Below are 20,068 nucleotides of genomic sequence, written 5' to 3' on the forward strand. Positions count from 1 at the left end.
ATGGAAAGTTGTAGTGCTGCCTAGGGAGCAATTTATTTGGAGTATGCTTCAAATCAGTTCATAATTACTGCAAATAAGAGAATGAAATGTTGCCAAGCGGTGGGCCTCATTGCCATCACTCCCTTTGCTTCAACTAGATTCCAGTCAATACTTGGCAGGCAACACATTTTTGAAGTGCTGCCATAGGAGTCTCGCCCCACGTGTCTTGCAGTGCAGTTTTTTATCTGTGACGCATATTCTACGGTAATCACTACATCGAACGTTGCAACTACAGCTAGTGGACGTATTGTTGCATTGAACCAAGTGCTGTGTGTACCTTTGTGCATCCAGTATGTGTTGTACTATGTTTTGGTTGCGAGCGCAAGCAGTACGTGGGCAGAAACATGTCACTGCGCTCGATCTGCGTTCGACAGAATCTGATCTGCAATGTCTTGAATGGAATAATTCCGTCGTATTTTGCGACATAAAAGCGTGAGACAGTGCGTATTACATGATGCATACATGCATCTTTCATGTGTCTTAAAGAATGGGAGCAGCAAGAGACTTCTGTAGCATCGTGCGCTGCCTGCTGTGTGCATCAAGCATTCCGGCACACTAGTTTTAAGATGGTGGACAACCAAAACGGGAAGACGACTGGACGTCACGTAAAACTACTTTTGGAGTAGAGGACTTAACGGAGTCGCCATCTGCCTGAAGCGCCTTGCTTGCATATACGAGGGATAATGCCCCGCACTCCTCATAGGTTTGGCTGTCGGTGCTCAATAAAAACCATGCGGGAACCCTCCTGGACGTTTCTGTAAGTACTCTCAAAACGAAGCAAGCTTTTTCCTGTCAGAATAACCTTGGGCAAGCAAGGCACATAATCGTTTTCAGATTTTGTTAACTAGGAAAAATCTTATAACTAGGAACTAGGTACATTCATTGGTGCTAACACAAACAGCTTACGCCATGAGTTTTTTTAATGTGCTTTTTACCGTTCCATTTCAGTGACCTTGCCGCTATCTTGCATCAAGTTCATAGACCACGACATTAGCAAGGCAGTGCATGCAGGCGAGCATCTCTGTGCGCGCTTTCTGCTGCTCGCCAAACATCGTAAACGCGATGCCGTAGCAGAAATCCTCGCAGATCTTGCTGCACACCAGAGTTGAAGCCGATGGCCGCTTGCCGGTTCCAACTTTCGCGATCCAAACTTCACGCAGCCTTCTGTCCTGAGGGTACATGTGAAGGCTGGCACCGGGCTCTATTGCATGCGTCCGGCACTGCGGCACCGAGCAGTAGCCTACCACATGGATGCCTTCAAAGGTAGCCACTACCTGTTGCAGGGCTTTCAAGTGTTGTCAAGCACACACCCGAAGCGGGAAAACCTCCCCACGTACCTGCAGTGCAGATGGAACTTTCGTTTTCAGCTCTTACGACGCAGCTGTTGTGTCCACATGATCCCTCGTGCCACGTCACGCGAACGGCGGCGCCACCTTTTCCAGTGGTGGAGCTCGGCAACGTCTGCAATGCTTTTGCACTGGGTTTCACGCGCACTTACGACAGCCCAGATTCTATTGAGGCGACGCCCAAGCCGCTCTCATTGACACGGCTCCTAGCGTCTGCAGGTAACATTCTGCCCTGCCTTCTTCCACACAGAAGCCTAGTGCCTTGGCAGGTTCACGTAATGAGCTTCACTTTTTAGAGTGCAGCTCTTGGCCTTCTGTTTCGCGTCGCCGTCGGCCTCGCCGTAACCAAGGTCATCCGCGCGCTCCTGCTGCCATCCCGCGCGCGGAGCAAGTCTTGCTCTCCCCCTTGTCGTCCGAAGCTGGATCACGTTCTCGCCTATCCTCTCGCCTCCTCCCTCCGCGCAGCGCCGTTGCGGTGATTCGCCGCTACCGTCCAATCCACCTTCGCCGTCCCTTCTCGCGGTGCCGGCAGCGGGCGCTTGCCGCCTCGCGCGCGATCCACGGCCCTCGGCCGTGTCTCGCTTCATTTGCAGGGCGCGTTTCTGGTGACATTTGTCGCCTCTGGCAGTGCTTGCGCCTGGCTGTCCTCCCCCTCTACTCTTGCCCTATACCTCCCCTTACCTGGCGCATTGTCGTTGCGGTGACTCGAAGGACAAGGCAGTGTTTCGTACCCTTGTACTTCCCACCCCCAACCTTGAGCGGCCACATTGAGGCCTGTCTGTGAGCGAATGAGTGTGTGGACCTCTACTCAGTACCCCCTGTTCTCCACCTGTTTCCTCATCCCACCTCAGAAGAAAGATTAATTGCTAATCCCCCTCTCCGCGGCGGTGACCGACTAGGAGATGGGGCGTCTCCGGAGCTCCGGCTCGATGGCGTCGGATCGTGGTGTGTGCTGCCCAATCCGAAACGCAGAATCGCCTCCGTCCGGCACTGAGTGTTCTGTGTGCGGTTGCCTGTTGTTGAAATAAGGCAGCGGCTGCGCTCAAAAATATCAAGAAGTGCAATTGTCGGCCTTTTCCGCGGCGCACTTTCAGTGGCGATTTTGCACATTCCGCGTTGGATGATTTACCGAAAGCTTTGTACCATAAGTGTGCCGTCGGCAGCACACCGCCTGCCATTTCCCCGAACTGTCGCACAAAGGAAATATCCGTAAGGTGGCGATGGCGGACATGCTTTAGGACAGGTGGATCCACTCGAAGCTACGCCATGCTTGAGCCTGATTTACGTTATTTATTCACCGTAAGCCTTCAGTAAAATATATTTTTTTAGAAAGTAGCACGGTGAGGCATCAAGTTGTCTCTGACCGAGACTCCTGTGACAGGCGTCCAGGCTCTTTTGCCTGACTGCCGTTTTTTCTGGTCTATTCCGAACTGTTCGGACGGGTAAGCTCATTGTTAAAGGAACACTTAAAAAAGCATTCAGCAGGGTTAAATCTATAGGTTATTCGTCTTGTGGTTTTCTCTGTGCCGATGTATTGCTACCGAGGCTCTTCCTGAATATGGATCGCCAGGACAAACGGATGAACTGGCGTATTCTTTACGTGGCACCCAGAGCATACTTGTACAGTAAATTATTTATGGCGCTCCGGGGCTTGCCAGTATCTTTATCTAGGGTTTTTAGAGGTCGACGACCTTTGTTTACTGAAAGAAAAAAAGTTGTAAACGTCATGGCGGTACTCCTTTGAGGATTTAAAATGAGCCACTTCCAGAAATCGGAACTTTGCTGGTATTGAAAAGGACACTTTCATAGGCATCGTTTGACAACTCGGGTATGTCGAAATGAGCCAATTTAACGTTAACTATACAACAGTGTTATAACTCATTTGCTATTGACGACGGCTTCACTGTGCGATTTTAGCGTTCCTCCCATTCGCTTCCGATGTATTTGGCTCACTTTTAAAAAAGGAAAAACTCATTTACCCTTATGGCCGGCTGTCTTTCTTTTTTTTTCGCACATGTTGATTCAGTTTACATTTTATGGCACACAGCCAGTTTTTCACCATGGAGTTTTCCTAATTTCTCAATTTGTAAGCAAAATTCTGGCGTTTGTCTACGTGCAGGCGGACCTTCTTGCTCTGGGCGGCTGGCCGGTTTTTCGCGTTTTGTTTCAAAGCACATTTTATGGTGCCTAGAAACTTGTTATTCTTTTTTTTTATTATTATTTGGCGAGCGAGTATACTGGGGTATGGCAGTGTTTATGCAAAGGTGAGTGGCCGAGTTATCTCGTAGTGGTTGTGTGTCACTGGACTCACCTGTGCACCGTACAGCATCTAGCTCGTGTTGCGGCTGTGGTTTTGTACAGCTTCAAGGTGGCGTCTTCGCTGCAGGAGGGTTGGTTTCGGGCTTGAGAATTCTTACCTTGATGCGATTCGGCATAGCGAATGCGTAATATATCCGAGGAGCAGGGCCAGGCGTCAACGTGTGATTTCGTGAACGGTGTAACGCATTAGAAACGGTTCTTGTTTTGCGCCGATTCTTCGAAGAATTAGAGCCACAAAAGAAGCTATTTGGTAAAAAATCACACTGACGTCGAAATCTTGCGCCGAAGTACAAGTGATAACATAGTTGGCATTCCACTAGGGCGAAATGCCGTCGCAAGGTGTCTCCACCGACGCTGCTGCTCGCCTCCATTCTTTCTGACTCGTGTCTTCGCAAAAATTCTGAGATTAGTGAGTTTTAGCTCGTCGCTGCCGTCTCGGTCGTTTGTCATGATTGCACGTGCTGGTAGGGACAAAAGCAGCGTGAAGGAACATTCTACTAAACCGACAAAGCAGGCATAGTTTTCTACGAAAGTTACTCGAGGAGTATCCGGCGCTATTGTCTACGGGCGATGCAAGTATGGTGGTTCAGCCATCGTGGGAATGATTGGGAGTTAGTACGCGTTACACGTATTTGCCTAAACTTCGTCCTTCCGAGTCGAAACGGCGTTGTGACTTCACAAAATGATCATTTTCAACGAGACGTGTTATAAATGCAACAATTCGCAAATGACTGCGCATGTGCGCAAAGACCAGTTGCCCCTGCTGCGTTGTGGAACGTGATATATAACTGTCACGGTAACGTTTGAAGCTGCAAACGAGCAGACGAATTTGTCTGCCAAACCATCGTTCCCATGGTAGCTTATAGGGTGCCCCGATGCGCGCGCGCGCATCGAGGCACCCTAGTAGCTTAGCGATCGCAGCGCCAGTGTTCCCTCTGGGGATTTTTGTAAACGACCACACGCAAACGTAGTCTCCGAGATCGGGAGCTGCAAGCGCCCGTGCCGCGATCTCTGAGGCCACGCATGAAAGGGACAAGGAAGGACAGACACGCTGACCCCCCCCCCCCCCCCCCCATCGTGGAGGCGGCACAAGAGAGAGAGACAGGTAGTCGTGTGCGTAGCGGGGAAACACGTTGTTGAAGAGGCCTTCGCCGGAGGGGTCGGCGAGCCGGCGTCTGATCTTTTTCTTCCGCCTTTTGTCGAACTCGTACGGGTCCGTCTCCGCCGGCACCGTGCCCTGTAGTCCTTTCTCCACGCACGTCTGCGACCATAATGAGAAGCACGTGATGCAGAGAGCCCCGCCCCCCTCCTCGAGTAAGTGGCTGCCGTGTGCGTTGCAGGCCACAAAGGGCGCAGTAAAGCTGGACTTTTACGTAGTACTTGCTATAGTGACAGCCTTCTCGTGCTTAGCAGGCAAAGGTTTAGATTAGGGGACGCAAGAACTAGGGGCCACGGTACTACGCATGCGCAGACTCCTACGTGTGGGTCCGCGCATGCGCAGTACCTCGACTCTAATACGGGTGTCACACAGCGCACTTTTGATCGCGATCAAGCCCGATCCGGATCGAATTGCTCGGTCGTGAGTGGCTCCTTTGCACAAAATGCGCGAGAGAGCCAATCGCAGTCGAGAATTTCGATCCAGACCGGTACCGATCGCGATCAGAAGTGTACGTGTGACACCGGTATAATCTGGCGTAAACTATAGTTTCCGCCAGATTAACTAGCGTATACGCTAGTATGTGAGGTCATAGAAACGTCACTTTCCACGTTTCACTGTGCGTTAGGTTACCTGATATCGAGTATTGTGGCATTTCGTGATTCCAGTATGCCTCGTATACTGCGTTTTGGACCGGCCGTGGTGGCTCGGTGGTGTATATAGTGTTGCGCTGCTAAGCGCGAGGTCGTGGGATCAAATCCCGGCCGCGGCGGCCGCATTTCGATGGGGCGGTGGGCGAAATGCAAAAACGCACCCGTGATCCGTACATTGGGGGCGCGTTAAAGATCTCCCAGGTTGTCTAAATTAATACGGAGTCCTTCACCATGCTGTGACTCATAACCAGGTAGTGCTTGTGCCTCTTAGGTCCTCAGAATTTAATATTTTTTTACCTAAGTTTTGGGGGCGACCGCGAGAGGTGCGCAGACAAATATCGCTTCATTCATTTGGCAGTAAATAAGTACAGATCCGCGGCGCCTTCCCGGGAATATTTGCGACACAGAGAAATGTTACGTCGAGTCACATGACGCCTACCTATTATATCACAAATGCACACTTTCGGTCGCAAGTGCGAGCAGTGAGAGAAATCTACTCTTCGTAACATTACGTGTTACGTATTAAAAGCTATATATATATAATGTTTACTACGAAGGTATTACCTACGTATGTAACTTACATTTGGCAACTGGATCTGTGAATCAACTGTCGTACAAATGGCCGTACGCCAGCAGTCTTTCAGCGGCCGTGCCGTCAGATGGATCGGATGGTTTTAGTGGCGCAGCAGATGCGACCAACCTTAAAGTGCGAAACACGTTCCTAAAAGCCGTCCGACCTATTGAGCGACTATAAACGTACCAGCAACCGCGTCCGTGAAGTTCCTGTTGGCAGGCTTCAGACAGAGTTTCTACTCGACACTGCACAGCCATGAGAACAGCCCCAGGATTGCCACTGTTATATTTGTGTCTGCCCAAGACACAAACGATGGACTTTTTAGCATAGAAGTAGGTTGGGGGGGGGGGGGTGGAACTGAGCAAGTTGTTACGTGTTCATCGTTAACTTTCAGCGCGTCCTTGTGTATAGCTCTCGCACTGAAAAATTTAACGACGGGCTTTTTAGCCTCCTTCTGGCTAACATCGACGCCAGGACATTCTCGGAGAACATTTTAGTCCTTCGCCCCCAACCGAGATGTACTACAGTAGCAGCATGGGCGCGGTGCTACGTTTTTAACGCGACGCATGGCTATAGCCTCGGGACCTTTAAATGCGCTGCTGCGTTGACTGCCGCCGTGGCACCAATGTTCTTGTCATCGTCCTCCAAACCCTCAATCGTTGCCCTTTCCCCATTTGCGGAGTAGCGGGTTAGAGCGCGAGAGCTTAGATCGACTCTTCTTTGAGCTACATGCAATCAAGCCCGGTTATAACTAACAATTAGGCTAAAGATAGTTCGATATAAAGGGTAATTCGATGTACCCGATAACGATGAGCACATCCCGAACTGTCGGGCGAGGCGGCTCGCGCGCGTTCAAGGGCTCGATGGTGCCGACATCGGGCGCCCCGAGTTCGATAAAAATTTTTTCATCTCCACTTCGTAACGGAGGGACGTATGTTACGCGATTATCGGTCTGTAAGTTTCGCGTGTTCGATATAGAGAATAATTCGCTTTATCCGGGCTCGTTATATTAGAGTTCCACTGCACACACTAAAAAATAAAAAAACGGTATCCACCCTTTGAGGTGGGCCGTGTCTCCAAGCAATAATCGCCACCTGTCTTGCTTCCGTTTCACAAATTGATTGCCGACTGCGCTCCCTGCTTTAATTTGAAATTTTAATAGTGCGGTTATTGTTTGGGGTCGTGATGATCCTCAAAGGGTGCAAACTTCCCTTACACCAGTGTCACGCGTACACTTCTAATCGCGATCGGGGCTGATCCGGATCGGATTTCTCGATCACGATCAATAATGGTCGCTGCTACACAGTCCTAGCGATCCGGATCGAGTTGTCGTCTGCTGATCATCAAAAACTCTCAGGACTGCATAATCTATTAGTTACAAATTCAGATTTGCACGATATAGTTAAATTAGGACAATAGTTCAACTTTACAGCTTATTGCTGGTAAAAGATTCTGAATTTTTTTTAAGCTGGCTTCACATCTTGTTTTTAGCGTTTTCAGAATACTGCTCTAGAGGGCGCAGACGTCAGCTTGCGATCGCGATCAAGGGGCCTGATCGCGATCGCCCAGATCCGGATCGCGCAGGATGGCGATCGCAAATGACCGTGTAGCAACACCCGATCTGGATCAAGCTCTATCCGGATCGGCCCCGATCGCGATCAGAAATGTACGTGTGACACCGGTATTAGTTTGTCATAATGGAGCAGCCGTCTGCATGCCGGCCTGTGTGAGTCCGTCGGATCAGATGGTTATGACGGGCTCGCGTGTTTAACCACTGTGACGGGGTATGCAGATGAAACGTCCCGCATACCTTGAACGCCTTCGTCCGCCTCTTGAAGTCCGGGTCGTGGGTGTCCTTGCCCTGCACGTGTGAGTCGCACGTTGCGGTGTGATCGGGAGTGACGCCGAATTAGTTGTGTCGCAAGAAGCGCACACGTACGAAAGGCAATTGCGAGGCGTCGAGTTCGAGGGTGTTGTTATAGAATAGGGAAAGTAACAAAAGGGAAAACGAGACATCCACCCAAATGTCGCAATTGCTACAAAGGAAAACCATGCGGGTTCCTCGAAAGAAAAGCCTCGCAATTGAAGAACTGCGATCCATTTCCTCCCGGACCAGGATGACGTGGCAGCCTTTTTTCCTTTCCGTTATTTTCTATCATCAATAAAGTTTTCCGCACGCACACATATACACTGGTTTTAAGAATCCGATCGAATGCGTCTCTTTTTTAAGGAGAGAGATATGTATATTTGGAAACGTTAAAGTGAAATTTTTTTTTCAATTCCTCAATTGAACAACTCGCAATTATATGTATTGAATGTGATCCAAAAGTGAAAGGGACTCTCGATAGTTTGTGTCAAGACAGTGACAATTCTTTTTTTTTTTTTTTAAGTGATGGCTTTAAACGTTCCAAAACACTGAGGCCATGGCCGTTGCCTATTCAGCAAATTTCTACTCTGCTATTTGCCTGTATTGCAGATATATACATATTAATCAATGGGGATTTGTGTACAATCGCGCTAACGCTCGGCTTTGCGTATACACATAAAATCCCAAAACACCGTTGTGCGTAGCCCTTTGCGTTCTTTCGCGAAATCTGGCGGAGTGTGCCCGGAAAGTTTGGGTGCGTTATTGCCCATATGCCCGCTTGTGCAGTTACGCGGCGCTCACGTAAGTGGAGCTTAGTTTTGCCTCGGTAATCTCCGCACGTACAAAAGTGAAAACCCGCGCCGCGGTTATATCCCAACGGCTACGGTACCGAGCTCGATGGAGGTCGCGGGTCTGATCAACCCCGTCCGCGGCGGTCGCATTCCGATAAGAGCAGAATGCATAAAGCACTCGTGTATGTATACCCTGCATTGGGTGTAAAGACCCTTAAACTTCGTAAAGTCGTGACACTCTCCTCTTCCGTCTTCACTCCTCGTTTCTCCTCTCTCTCACGCTCCCTCCTTGACCGTGGCGCCGCCTACACTGCTCGAGCGTAGCAAAAGGCGCCAACATGCGCTCCTCGCCACTCCATAGACGCTGTTCGAGCAAAAATGGCGCTGACGCACGGCGCGAGGGCCCACGTGATGCTATTAGGCCAATAGCGACGCGGTGTCGGCCTCGGCCAGAGCGCGCTAGGAGGAGGCGGCATTCAAAGCGTGGCAGTACTTTACGAAGTTTAAGGGGCTTTAATTGGTTGCAGGTTAGAGAACCCCAGGTGGTTAAAAAACAATAATTATCCGGAGTCCCCCCCACTAGGCAGCGCCCGCCTCACAGTCGGAATAAAGCTCCCTTTAAATGGGAAGCTACTTTTTTGGCACGTTAATGGACTGCCCCCGAAATTGTTTGGTCACGTATACGTCGGCACAATGGCGGCACGACGCGGACGACATGACAGCGACGTTCGGCACTCGAAACTGACAAAATGTCATCTCCGGATTGTTGGTGCAGGCTGCCCGGGAGGACCAATGACACTGCGCTACATTATGCGGCGTTACCCAACAGCGTTATGTCATACCGTCGTCGCGCTTGTTAATGTTCTCTAGCATTCTAACATATATATATATAGTCGATCTATCGTGAATTTACTTTGCAGTTCTGCGGTCGATACTTTCCTGTCGCGAACGCTTTGTCACGCTTATACCTCACCTGTAGTTCGTGATCTGAAAATGGAGCGCAGTGTTAAAGAAACGAAACACACGAGAGATCTAATATTATTATAGGGCAAGAATATAGGCCCACAAGGGGGATCTTATATTATGCTGATGAGTGAGTTATGTGCTACACATATATATATTAAGAGTGCGGTAGTGTGTGTGTACGATTGTTCTTACTTGGTAATTAAGGCTGACTTGGCGAAATTACGTGGGAGACAGTGTATACTCGGAATGCACAAGTCCCTCGAGTTTGCGTTTGAAGAAACTACGCATGCGCTTTTTCCCGAGTTTTTGGGCGTTGCACTTACCGCAGTTTTGGCGACGGAATCCACGCTGCAAGTCAGAAAGATGCCCAACTGCGGAGGTGAGCGCGCCAGAAAAGCAAAGAAGGGAAAGAAAAAAAAAGTAGTTGCCTTTAGTTCGTGGAACACATCGCAAAGATTTTGTCACAGTGCATCGAGGTTATACGACTCTTGGACTGATTGCTGACAGCGTGTATCTTTCCACGCGCGCGAATAATATGCTTTTTTTTTTTTACCACATCCATGCAAACCTCTTGGAAGACACGCACAGCATCAACTGCATAAGCAAAGAATCAACCGCTTGAAGCCCGCAAACATGATCTCTCTCTCTCTCTCTCTCTATATATATATATATATATATATATATATATATATATATATATATATATATATATATATAGCTGCGATGCTGACGTCTTCGCAGACGTCGCCCAAGTCTGCGGAAGCTTGCATGAAGAGAACTTTTGAGGCTGTTCCCAGCCGGATGACGCGACGGACGCTGTAATTTTGCCAAACTTTTTTGGGTCCCTCGCCAGCCTGCATTTCAAAAGAGAGAAGGAAAAAAAAAAGCCAACAAGCTGAAGACATAAATAGGTCGATCACTCCCGGGGTATCGCTTTCAGTGCGGACTGGTTGGCTAAGCCAGCTGACAGGACGCCGGTCGCTTCAGTGAGGCGTCCTCCAGTGAGCCAAAGAAATTGAATCGTTCCCCTGGAAAAGCGAAGACACCCAGAAACCGCGGCTTGTCGTGAAATCTTGTAGAGTGAAGTGGATCCTTTAACGCAGTAGCTGCGGCCGTACGTTCTCAACCGAAACATCCACTGCACGCATGGCCACGGGCTGACTGCAGGTCGCCGAGCAGTCTCTGCATCCGCACGGCTATAGAGAGAGAAGTGGTTCTTGTGGGGAAGGAGGAAAGGCTAGCACTATCTTCTGCAACCCATGTGGGAGCACGGCTCGGCGCCAGCAGGGTGGGGGAGATGGGATTAAAAGAGAGAGAGGGTAGGAGGGAGAAAGGTTATATAAATCCCATGCTACATATAGGAAGGCGAGCCCTCGCCGTCACCTTCCAGAGCGTTTTAGTACCGAGAAATCTGCACGGGCGCCCAACAAAAACGCTCCCGATTCGGGTGGCTTCGCTTGTCAAGAGAGAGAGAGAAAAGGATGCACAGAAAGGCAGAGAGGTTAACCAGAGGCAGTTCTGGTTGGCTACCCTGCACGGGGGGAAGGGGGATAAAAAGAGAAAGAGAGCGGAAGGGGGAGATAGAAATAGAGACGAGCACGACCAATCCCCGTACACTACAGAGCGGTAGGTACGGCGTTACAGTCTGTCGTGAAGCCCCGCAGACCGCAGGAACCCTAATAACGCGAGTAAAGCCTTTAGCGTGGATGTTCTGTGGGAGAGAGCAAATGATAAATGAAAGGTAGGGAGGTTAACCAGGACTGAGCCCGGTTGGTTACCCTACACTGGAGAAAGGGAAAACGGGACGTAAAGATTAGAAGAAGAGAAAGGCTTGGTAAAAAATTCAGAAATGGTATGTGGGACGCTCGCACACTTAAATTTCGGTTTCGGCTCCGCAACCTCCCTCCTCTCGTGGAATGGGCGGCGATAACACCGTCAAAATTTTCCGCCGTATTGTGGAATCGGCCATCGCGTCGTCCCCGACTGTTTTCACAGGGCGGCTGCGGCGCTCTCTCTGATTGGCTCATGCAGAACGCCTACGCGACGCTGTTTGACAGGTGTCTATGTGTAGAACCCCACGTCAGGGCAAAATCGTTTCGCTTGACGGAGATTGTTCCCACGTACCGCCATGGGCTCGGCACAGTCCAGCATGAGGTCGGTGACGTGTGCCCGGTTGGAGAAGCACTTCTTCACGTACGGCTGCGTCTTGGAGTGCTCCAGCTGCACGGGGTAAAAAAAAAATGTTCTTGTCAGTTATCAACAGTGACCTATAGCCAGAGGGTGGCACGACGGATACTACAGGACACTCGCACAAGGTAGGCCTTGTATACAGCAATCATATACCAATGGCACGTACCAAACTTTTAGGTCTCGTGATGAGTCTCAAAACGTGCTTCTCAACGTACTGAGCAAAACGTGTGCCCACACGTAGCCGTAACTGGAGAGCAACCTGTTTCAAGTCGGTGACATCACGAGAGAAGGCGAGAACCCGTGCTTGAAAAGCGAGACAGGAGAGGAATTGCGGTAAATGGCAGAGTCTTTACCTTCCAGCGAGCGTCTTTTGGTGACGCTTTTAGCACGATTATTTCTTTTCTTGTCGCGGCTTCTTCCGTTGTCCTTAATTCAAGGCGTGACTCCAAACGGGTCACTTTCAGTTGTTACAGCGCATGTTTTGAATGCTGGCGACATTAGGCTCGCGCGACGTCGCAGCTCTCTCCGAGTGGCCAGGTTATGCAGTGTACTAAAGTATTCTACTACACTCTAGCCAAATGGCCGCCCCGTTCAAAGAGGCGGCCATCTTTTCTGCCTAAACATGCCACTTGCACTACGCGTCCCTGTATGTCACACGATGTTTTCTCGAAGGGCCCTCACCAGGTCTGGCCATTTTGAGCTGACGAACGCAGCGCATACAATTCGCGCTAACGATCCGTGTCTGCTAAGTATTAGAGTTTTAGATTAGAAGACGCAAGCGGCTTGCGTACGCAAGAACTAGGGGTGACAGTACTGCGCATGTGCAGACCCAAACTTAGGGGTTTGCGCATGCGCAGTACCGTGGCCCCTAGTACGCAAGCCGCTTGCGTCCCCCAATCTAAAACTCTTCCTCCCTACGCGCCGCGGAAAAAGCTCAACTTTCAAACTTTGTCCCCCTCTTCCTCCCGGGCGCCGCGTTCCCAGCCGGAGAGTCGGTGTCAATCGCACGAGTGCGCCTATACGTACATGGGAGTGCCGTGACGTCGCTCACGTTGACACGTGACTTGGAGAATCATTCGAGGCATCTGTTATTTGTGTGACATGTTGCTTGTACAGACGAATTGAAGCTTAGAGAAATAATAAAACATGCAGACCGAATGTCTGCGTGTTTTCGTTTCAGTTCGCACCGTAGCAAGACGGACCTACTTTCTGTTTCGTCTGCTTGTTCCCACGCCGTGCAGTCGCTCGAGCAGACAGCGAAACTCATTTTCTACCGTGTTCCAGCGCCGCGATGGTGGTCTTTCATCCTCGCGCGCGCGTCTGCATCGGTGCTCGTGTTTGTGGCACTGACTTATGCTGCTAATCTCGTACAGAACGCGCAAGTTCGTCCGCTGCGAGAAGCGAGACAAACGCAACAGCTCGCGCGAAAGTGCGCCACTCGGCTACAAAAAAGCGAGAGAGAGAAAGCGGGTCCCGTGGCGTATTCGTCACGAGATCATCTGGCTCCGGTGCGGGAGAATGCAGGGAAGGAATTTCGCTGGCGGAGGCTCGACGGGCCTAGTGGAGAGAGCGTCCATGTTGGCGGTTACGCTCGCCTCCTGAAATCGTGGGTTCGCGCCACTTCAAATATTTGTCTCTCTGCTATGAATTAACTAATTTGAAAAAATTGTGCCGTAGAACACTCCTTAGAGGGCATCTAACAACGTCTAGCGCATAAGCGAAATTTGCCACGTGGCCCGGTGAGCGGGCCCAGAGAAACACTAAATCAGATTATACTAATAACGTAACCTTTGAGAATTCTAGTTTCGTTATTTCGCGGTTATGTGTTGATTACTAGAAGGGAAAGTAGCGGTCAAATTTAGTTTTTTTTTATTTCGCGCCGTTACGTCATCATGACGTCACGGATTTCAAAGCAGTAATATTTTGGCTCCGTAGAAGTTCTCGAAACTTGCAAAGTTCGCTCATTGGCTCGTTTAGAATGCGACGTAGTCCACAGTTACGGACACGCAATTAACTATGCCCGAGCATGCAGACGCGCCGTAAAACAAAAACAAAAATTCGTGGCGTCACTGTCACGTGGTGCGAGAACGCTTCTGCGTCGTTGCACCCGTCTTTCATTCTTGCGCCTTCTCCGGCCGGCTCACCGAGATATACTCTCATAACGAGACTGGCTTGTTTGGTAATGCAGAAAGGTAATTTATTGCCGCAAAAGCCTGCACGGTTTGTTCTGTTTAGTGCCTTTTATCTATATTATCGTGTGGATTGTGTATGGGGGGAGGGGGGGGGGGCTGGCGTCGTCCACCATTCGAACTTGTTCAGACTGCGGAAGTGCAGGCGATCCGGTTGGCGCGTCGCAGCAGAGATTTGGCATTCCACTGGATTGGATTCTCGCGTATTTTTCCGATGATGATAAATCGGCGAGTATATAGACGTTCAGTGTATACACTGCTCCGAGTAAGCCTGATTTATTGTAGAAAAGGTTAGCCTCACCTTGTAAGGCGAGTAGTGCTTCCTGGCGCACTGATCTGCCACGACTTCCACTGAAATCGAAAGGGGAAACGAAGGGAAGGGAGGCGGGGGAGGGGAGAGAGAGAGAGATTAGTCGTATGAGGCTTCTTGTGCGTGCTCTGCCTATTATTATGAATAGCAACCATGCGGCTATCGTTAGCCGTTTCCAAATGCATATAGTTATGTCCCAGCAGGCCCCCGATGTATGTATAAAATCGGATGGCGTCGCGTGTCTAGCGAAACAGGAAATCATATAGCGCTACATGTGAATAGTGCTCAGCGAATGAAACGCGATACTGGGACAACATGGCGGCCGATACTTTCTTGAGCCACCGGTAGTTCACTGTACCGGCGGGCGCTGGTGACACTGAGATTACGCTTTTTTTTTTTTTTTTGTCACGTGAAAGCGAGAATCTTTTTGATGCATCGTGTACCTGCATTCGGCCTCCTCAGCGATCACCGGCGGCGCAAAAAGCGCCGGGCGCCATGCCGTCTGAGTATTGGTGTTTCAATCGTCTATATAAGCACTGCACATCGACCAACGAGCACGTCATAAATTCTAAAAACAGTTGCACCCTTTGGGGTGTATATTTGCCACACGATACCTTTGGGGCGTATCTTGTCCCACAAAAATAATCGCCATCTGTCTGGCCCGCGTTTCCTTTCTTTAACGCTGCGAGCCCGGTACTTCCTAGTCACGAACGGCATGCGCGTTATCAGTGTGACGCAGCATTCTCGACAGGAAAGTAGCCAGAGCCGGGTTTTCAAGAAAGGAAACGCCAGCAAGGCAGGTGACGATTATTGTTGTGGGACAAATACACACCCCAAAGGGTGTAACCGTTTTAAGAGTGAATGATGATAATCGTCACCTGCCTTGCTTTCCTTTGTTGAAAACGTCGCGCCCGCTACTTTCCTGCCGAGAATGCTCTGTCATGCTGATAACGTGCATGCCGTCCCCGACTTGGAAGTACCGGGCTTGCGGCGTTAAAGAAAGGAAATGTGGGCAAAAGAGATGACGATTATCGTTATGTGGCAAACATACACCCAAAAGGGTGCAACTGTTTTTAGAATGTGTACGTGCTGTAGAGGCACGTTTGTGTTCCAATACGCAGACGAGACTCTCTTCTTACACTCTTAAGCAAAGTTACACCCTTTTGCCCCACAACAATAATCGTCATCTGTCTTGTCCGCATTTCCTTTCCTTAACGCGGCGATACCGATACTTTCCAGTAACGAACAGCATGCGTATTATCAACATGACAGCATTCCCGCCAGGAAAGTAGCGGGCGCAGCGTTTTCAAGAAAGGAAACGCAAGCAAGGTAGATTACGATTATCCTTGTGTGGCAGAGATACACCCCAAAGGGTGTAACTTTGCCTAAGAGTGTAGATATCGGATGAGACAGCTTTAACGAATCGGAGCACACACACCCTGTGGAAGTTAAAGCTGCAGAAATTTATAAGCGCGTGTAGATGTGAGCGCTACACTGGAGTTGATACGAAGCGAGCACTGGTAATACACCTTCTGCAGGGAGTAAAAAAACGCTCCTTTGACTCCATTTCCGGAACTCCCCAAAACTGGTGGCGTAATTTTGGGGATATCTGCTAAAGTGGGCGTGCCTTGAGAGCTCACTGGCTTCGATTCTCCATTCCAACATGCGCTCTGTAATCAAAATGTAGAAGTTAACTTGAGTCAATGATTGCAGAATTTATGAAAATTGATGTCTATAGCGGTCCGTCGCCGAAGAAAACGCCCTAATTCACTTATATTTACTCCACTATTCCTAAATATTACCTAAAGCCTTCGCTCAAACGCCTGAAGAGTAAGTATAATCCGTACAGATTTCTATCTCTTGTGGCATTGTGTAGAGAGTGCTTGGTCTATGTGCTACAAAGAGAGATGGATAATTTATTAGAGGAGTTGACCTGAAAGGTCTTGCCTGCTACTTTGCTCAGAGAAAAACAATTAGGATGGAAAGGAATAATGACGATGGACTATATAGGATGCAACTAGTATATAGACGTTTGTGTCCGAGGGGCTCCGTCACAGTCCCGAATCAACCTGTTAACTAAAAGCTCTTGAGAAAGCCTTGATAGCTCGCTTCTTTGATATTATACGTCTGACCAAGGGCCCAGTAACACTTTTTTAAATATATAAAAATGGTGCACAGGTGCGTTTCACGTGATCAACGCCACCGTCGCCACACTGGAAGCGTAACGGCTTGGATGATGGTCACGACTTTCTTTTTAACTTCGCTTCTAACTTTCTAACTGATAGCATTTCCTGTCGGCAATGCTATATCATGCTGATAACGCGCGTGCCGTTCGTCACTGGAAAGTACCGGGCTCGCAGCGTTAAAGAAAGGAAACGCATCAAGGCAGATGACGATTATCGTTGTGTGGCAGAAGGGGCACGCCAAAGGGTGTAAACTGTTCTTAGAGTGTAGGTTTCAATCAATGCGCAGTGTTCGGATGCTTTGCCGAATCGCTCAGCACATATTTTTTTTCACCCGGTATGCATCCTGACGAAACTTGCGTCGTTTCTGTCAACGCGCATGCGCATTTATCGCTTTCGTCGCAACATGCGAATTCGGCAGCCACCACTTGTAGCACTCGCAATTGTGCCGACTTCTCCTGGGTTTCATTGTTTGTCATCCCGTGTCACTCTTTTTCCTATTACTTGTTGACAGTTCGCGAAGTGAACCTTGACACTTAGTGTATCGATGTTCAAAAGCCGAGCTATTGAAAAGCCGCAGAGCCGATAGCGAAATGAGTCCGGAAAATCTTCCAGGAAACACGTCCGAGAAAAAAAGAAAAACTGCGGCCTAATTTCCCGGAACGGAGCAGCGCCACCGGTCCCAAAGCGACAAAGGGCGCGCAGCAGTCGCCAGGCGCGCAACGTGACGTCAACGCCATCTGTATACGCGTTTTACGTGGCGCCCCCGTGTGGCGAGACTTTGAACGACCGCGTTGCGCGGTATACGTACGCCCAGTCACTTTATAACGCCTGTGTGACATGCTTCGCGCGAAACGCGCGACGCAGCTTGCCGCGTGGGCGAGATTATTAATGCCGTAGCCGAGATTTATTACGGGGCGGCCGTGTTCTCCGAAAATTACGGATTTCTCGAGAAGCGTGTGTGTACACGCCCCGTACTCGAAAGAATAAAATTCGGAGCGATGAAACAAAGAAAGAAGCTCTGTATAGCTGTTTCTATATAGAGAGCAGAGTGTTGCGAAGCTGTGTTCGTCTATAAGCTCGCTTCACAGCTTGCGGTTTCGTTCGACGCTGTGATGGTGTGGCTTTATTTCGTGTCAGCGCTTTTGTGCGAGCTGTCTTATTCGATCGTGAGATGGTGCGGAGGAAGGAGCAAGCTATTGATCACCGGTTTAAAAAACTTGTGACGTATTTAAACAGTGTTTCAGAGTCAAAGGAAACAAAATTCGAGGAAGGAGTGTTCCCCAAAAGAAAGTTCAGGTGGGAAAAAAATCGCCACCCAGGAGATCGTCTCAAGCTCTCTGACTTTGCGTTTATCTTTCTTTGTTGCCATGTTGCTCATACCTTATGCCGATCGCCTACTTGGTCGTGTGCTGCGCATAGTTGCAGCGCCATCTGGTGATGTTGCAGGGTCCCGAGCTTTGCGTGACGTGAGGGAACTTTCTTCTCTCATTGGTTGAAGCACATGCATCACGTGCTCTTGCGCCAATGGAAACACCTTCTGCGCGCGCAGATTATCCGGCGGCCTTGGCACACTGCCAAGCTTTGCGTTGCAGACAACGACGGTGCGAAAGTGAGGGACGAGCTAAGAAAATATAACGCTTAAAAAGCAAATTACGGCCATCCGTCAACTAATCTTAAGTGTTGCTTAAGACAGCCCCAATAAACGCGGTCCCAACGTAGGGCTAAGTAAGGAGCTGTTTGTATACGTTGCTTTTACTTCTTCCGAAAGCGCAAAAAAAAAAGGAACTGAACGAGTAAACGCCTGGGCAAGTGACGAGGGGTACCAGTGTAGCATACTTGTGCTCCGATAGTAAAATTCCTGCCACTTCTTTAGATCAACGGTCGTCAGAGTAACTTCAATGGATGAAAAGGGTCCTCGTGATAATAGCTAATCGTACTAGCTATGATGCGATGTTGCGGAGGAAAAGACCGCCGACGGCGTTTACAAATTAGCAGTCGTAAAAGACAGGAAAGAAGAAAAAAGAAAAAACGTGTAAATAAAAAAAAAGGGAACGATCACCTGCAGCTGAATTTACGAACGACAGAAGTGTCGGGAGATCTCGTAGCAAGCTTGCATGGTTATGCACATCTTATGTTTTGGTTTGTTCGTATATGTGACTGTTTTTGCAAAATCAATGTTCTGAATTGAGCGCTCGCGCAAAAAAGAATAAAGGTGAGGCAAAAATATTGAGCTGTTACGGTTAAATTATTGCCACGACAAAACAGTCAAACGTGCTACAGGCTCTTGCAGAGGAACTCGCGCGTCGCGTCGTGAAATGAACGTTCGTAACGAAGGAATTACGGGAGTGAAGAAAAAAAAACAGTAAGAAAGGTCTTATTGAACGCTAGCATTTCAAACAACGAGAGAGTCGTCCTGTTGTGCTTGTTTAGTTTATGACAAGTGCAAAAGTGAGATGCAAGTTCTGCTTGCAAATGGGACAGACGTAAAACTGACACGGAGAAAAATAACGACATTTTACTCTCCTCAGGGTAGACTATATATATATGTGTGTGTATATATATATATATATATATATATATATATATATATATATATATATATATATATATATATATATATATATATATAGAGAGAGAGAGAGAGAGAGAGAGAGAGAGAGAGGGAGAGAGAGAGAGAGCTCCCTTATTTCATTAGGCACGACAGTAAATTTCACCGGGCTTCACTGAGTTTAAATAGACGTGTGTGTGTGTGTGTGTGTGTGTGTGTGTGTGTGTGTGTGTGAGTGTGTGTGAATTAGGTAGACAATAGCTTAACTACTAAACTACCTGTATAAACCACTTCGTTTTATCGACTTTTTCCTTTCGTCTAGGCAGTGACCTGAGTTATTACTCCAACAACTTATCAAAAAGTTGCGCTAACTGCTTCTTTTGTTTGTTTGTTTGTTTTCGCCACAATTCACAGCATCAAAGGTGGAGCTGCAGACTCTGCGACATAGGCGCTTGTCCCGTGATAAACTCCGTTTCTGAGATCTTGTACCGCCTCGTGCAGCAAACTATAACTCAGATATTGCCTACTGTTTTCCCGTTAGGGTTCACGAGAACTCTCTAAAATGTAGTCAAATGTGGGAAAAGCACTTACTTCTGTGAAAGGGAGTGACCATGACACTGCTCGTTTAATTTCATTTCTGAGAGATCTTGCACTCCCTTCTGTACTACATTCGCTCAAAGACGGAGTGAACGTACGCCGTAAGTGCGTGCTAGAAATCTTGAAAATGAAGACAAACACGGGGTACATACTGCCGCAAAAAAAAGAAAAGAAAGCAAGAAGCCGCAAGCAATCCCTATTAAATTTAATTTTTGAGAGATCTCGCACTCCCGCGCGGAGTGATTCAGTTCAAAGTTACATGTGAATGTACTCCGTAAGGATGTACGAGAACTCCAGACAGGGGACTCAAATACGGGAGAAGCACTCACTTTCGCAG

At 48.8% G+C, this 20,068-nt stretch overlaps 1 protein-coding gene across 1 annotated transcript in view; it reads right to left on the reverse strand.

Moving 5' to 3' along the window:
- Window positions 1–998: 998 nt before the first annotated feature.
- The window catches only part of LOC142591327 (uncharacterized), a 52,379-nt gene continuing 33,309 nt past the window's right edge, over window positions 999–20,068 (reverse strand). The window contains exons 3-8 of the mRNA XM_075703653.1: window positions 14,392–14,441; window positions 11,836–11,931; window positions 10,035–10,082; window positions 7,898–7,948; window positions 4,666–4,965; window positions 999–1,313 (exon numbers count right to left, since the gene is read on the reverse strand). Coding sequence (XP_075559768.1) covers window positions 999–1,313; window positions 4,666–4,965; window positions 7,898–7,948; window positions 10,035–10,082; window positions 11,836–11,931; window positions 14,392–14,441 — 860 coding nt within the window. The remainder of the gene's footprint in view (window positions 1,314–4,665; window positions 4,966–7,897; window positions 7,949–10,034; window positions 10,083–11,835; window positions 11,932–14,391; window positions 14,442–20,068) is intronic.

Source organism: Dermacentor variabilis, chromosome 8 (assembly GCF_050947875.1).
Source record: "Dermacentor variabilis isolate Ectoservices chromosome 8, ASM5094787v1, whole genome shotgun sequence".
Classification (NCBI taxonomy): domain Eukaryota; kingdom Metazoa; phylum Arthropoda; class Arachnida; order Ixodida; family Ixodidae; genus Dermacentor; species Dermacentor variabilis.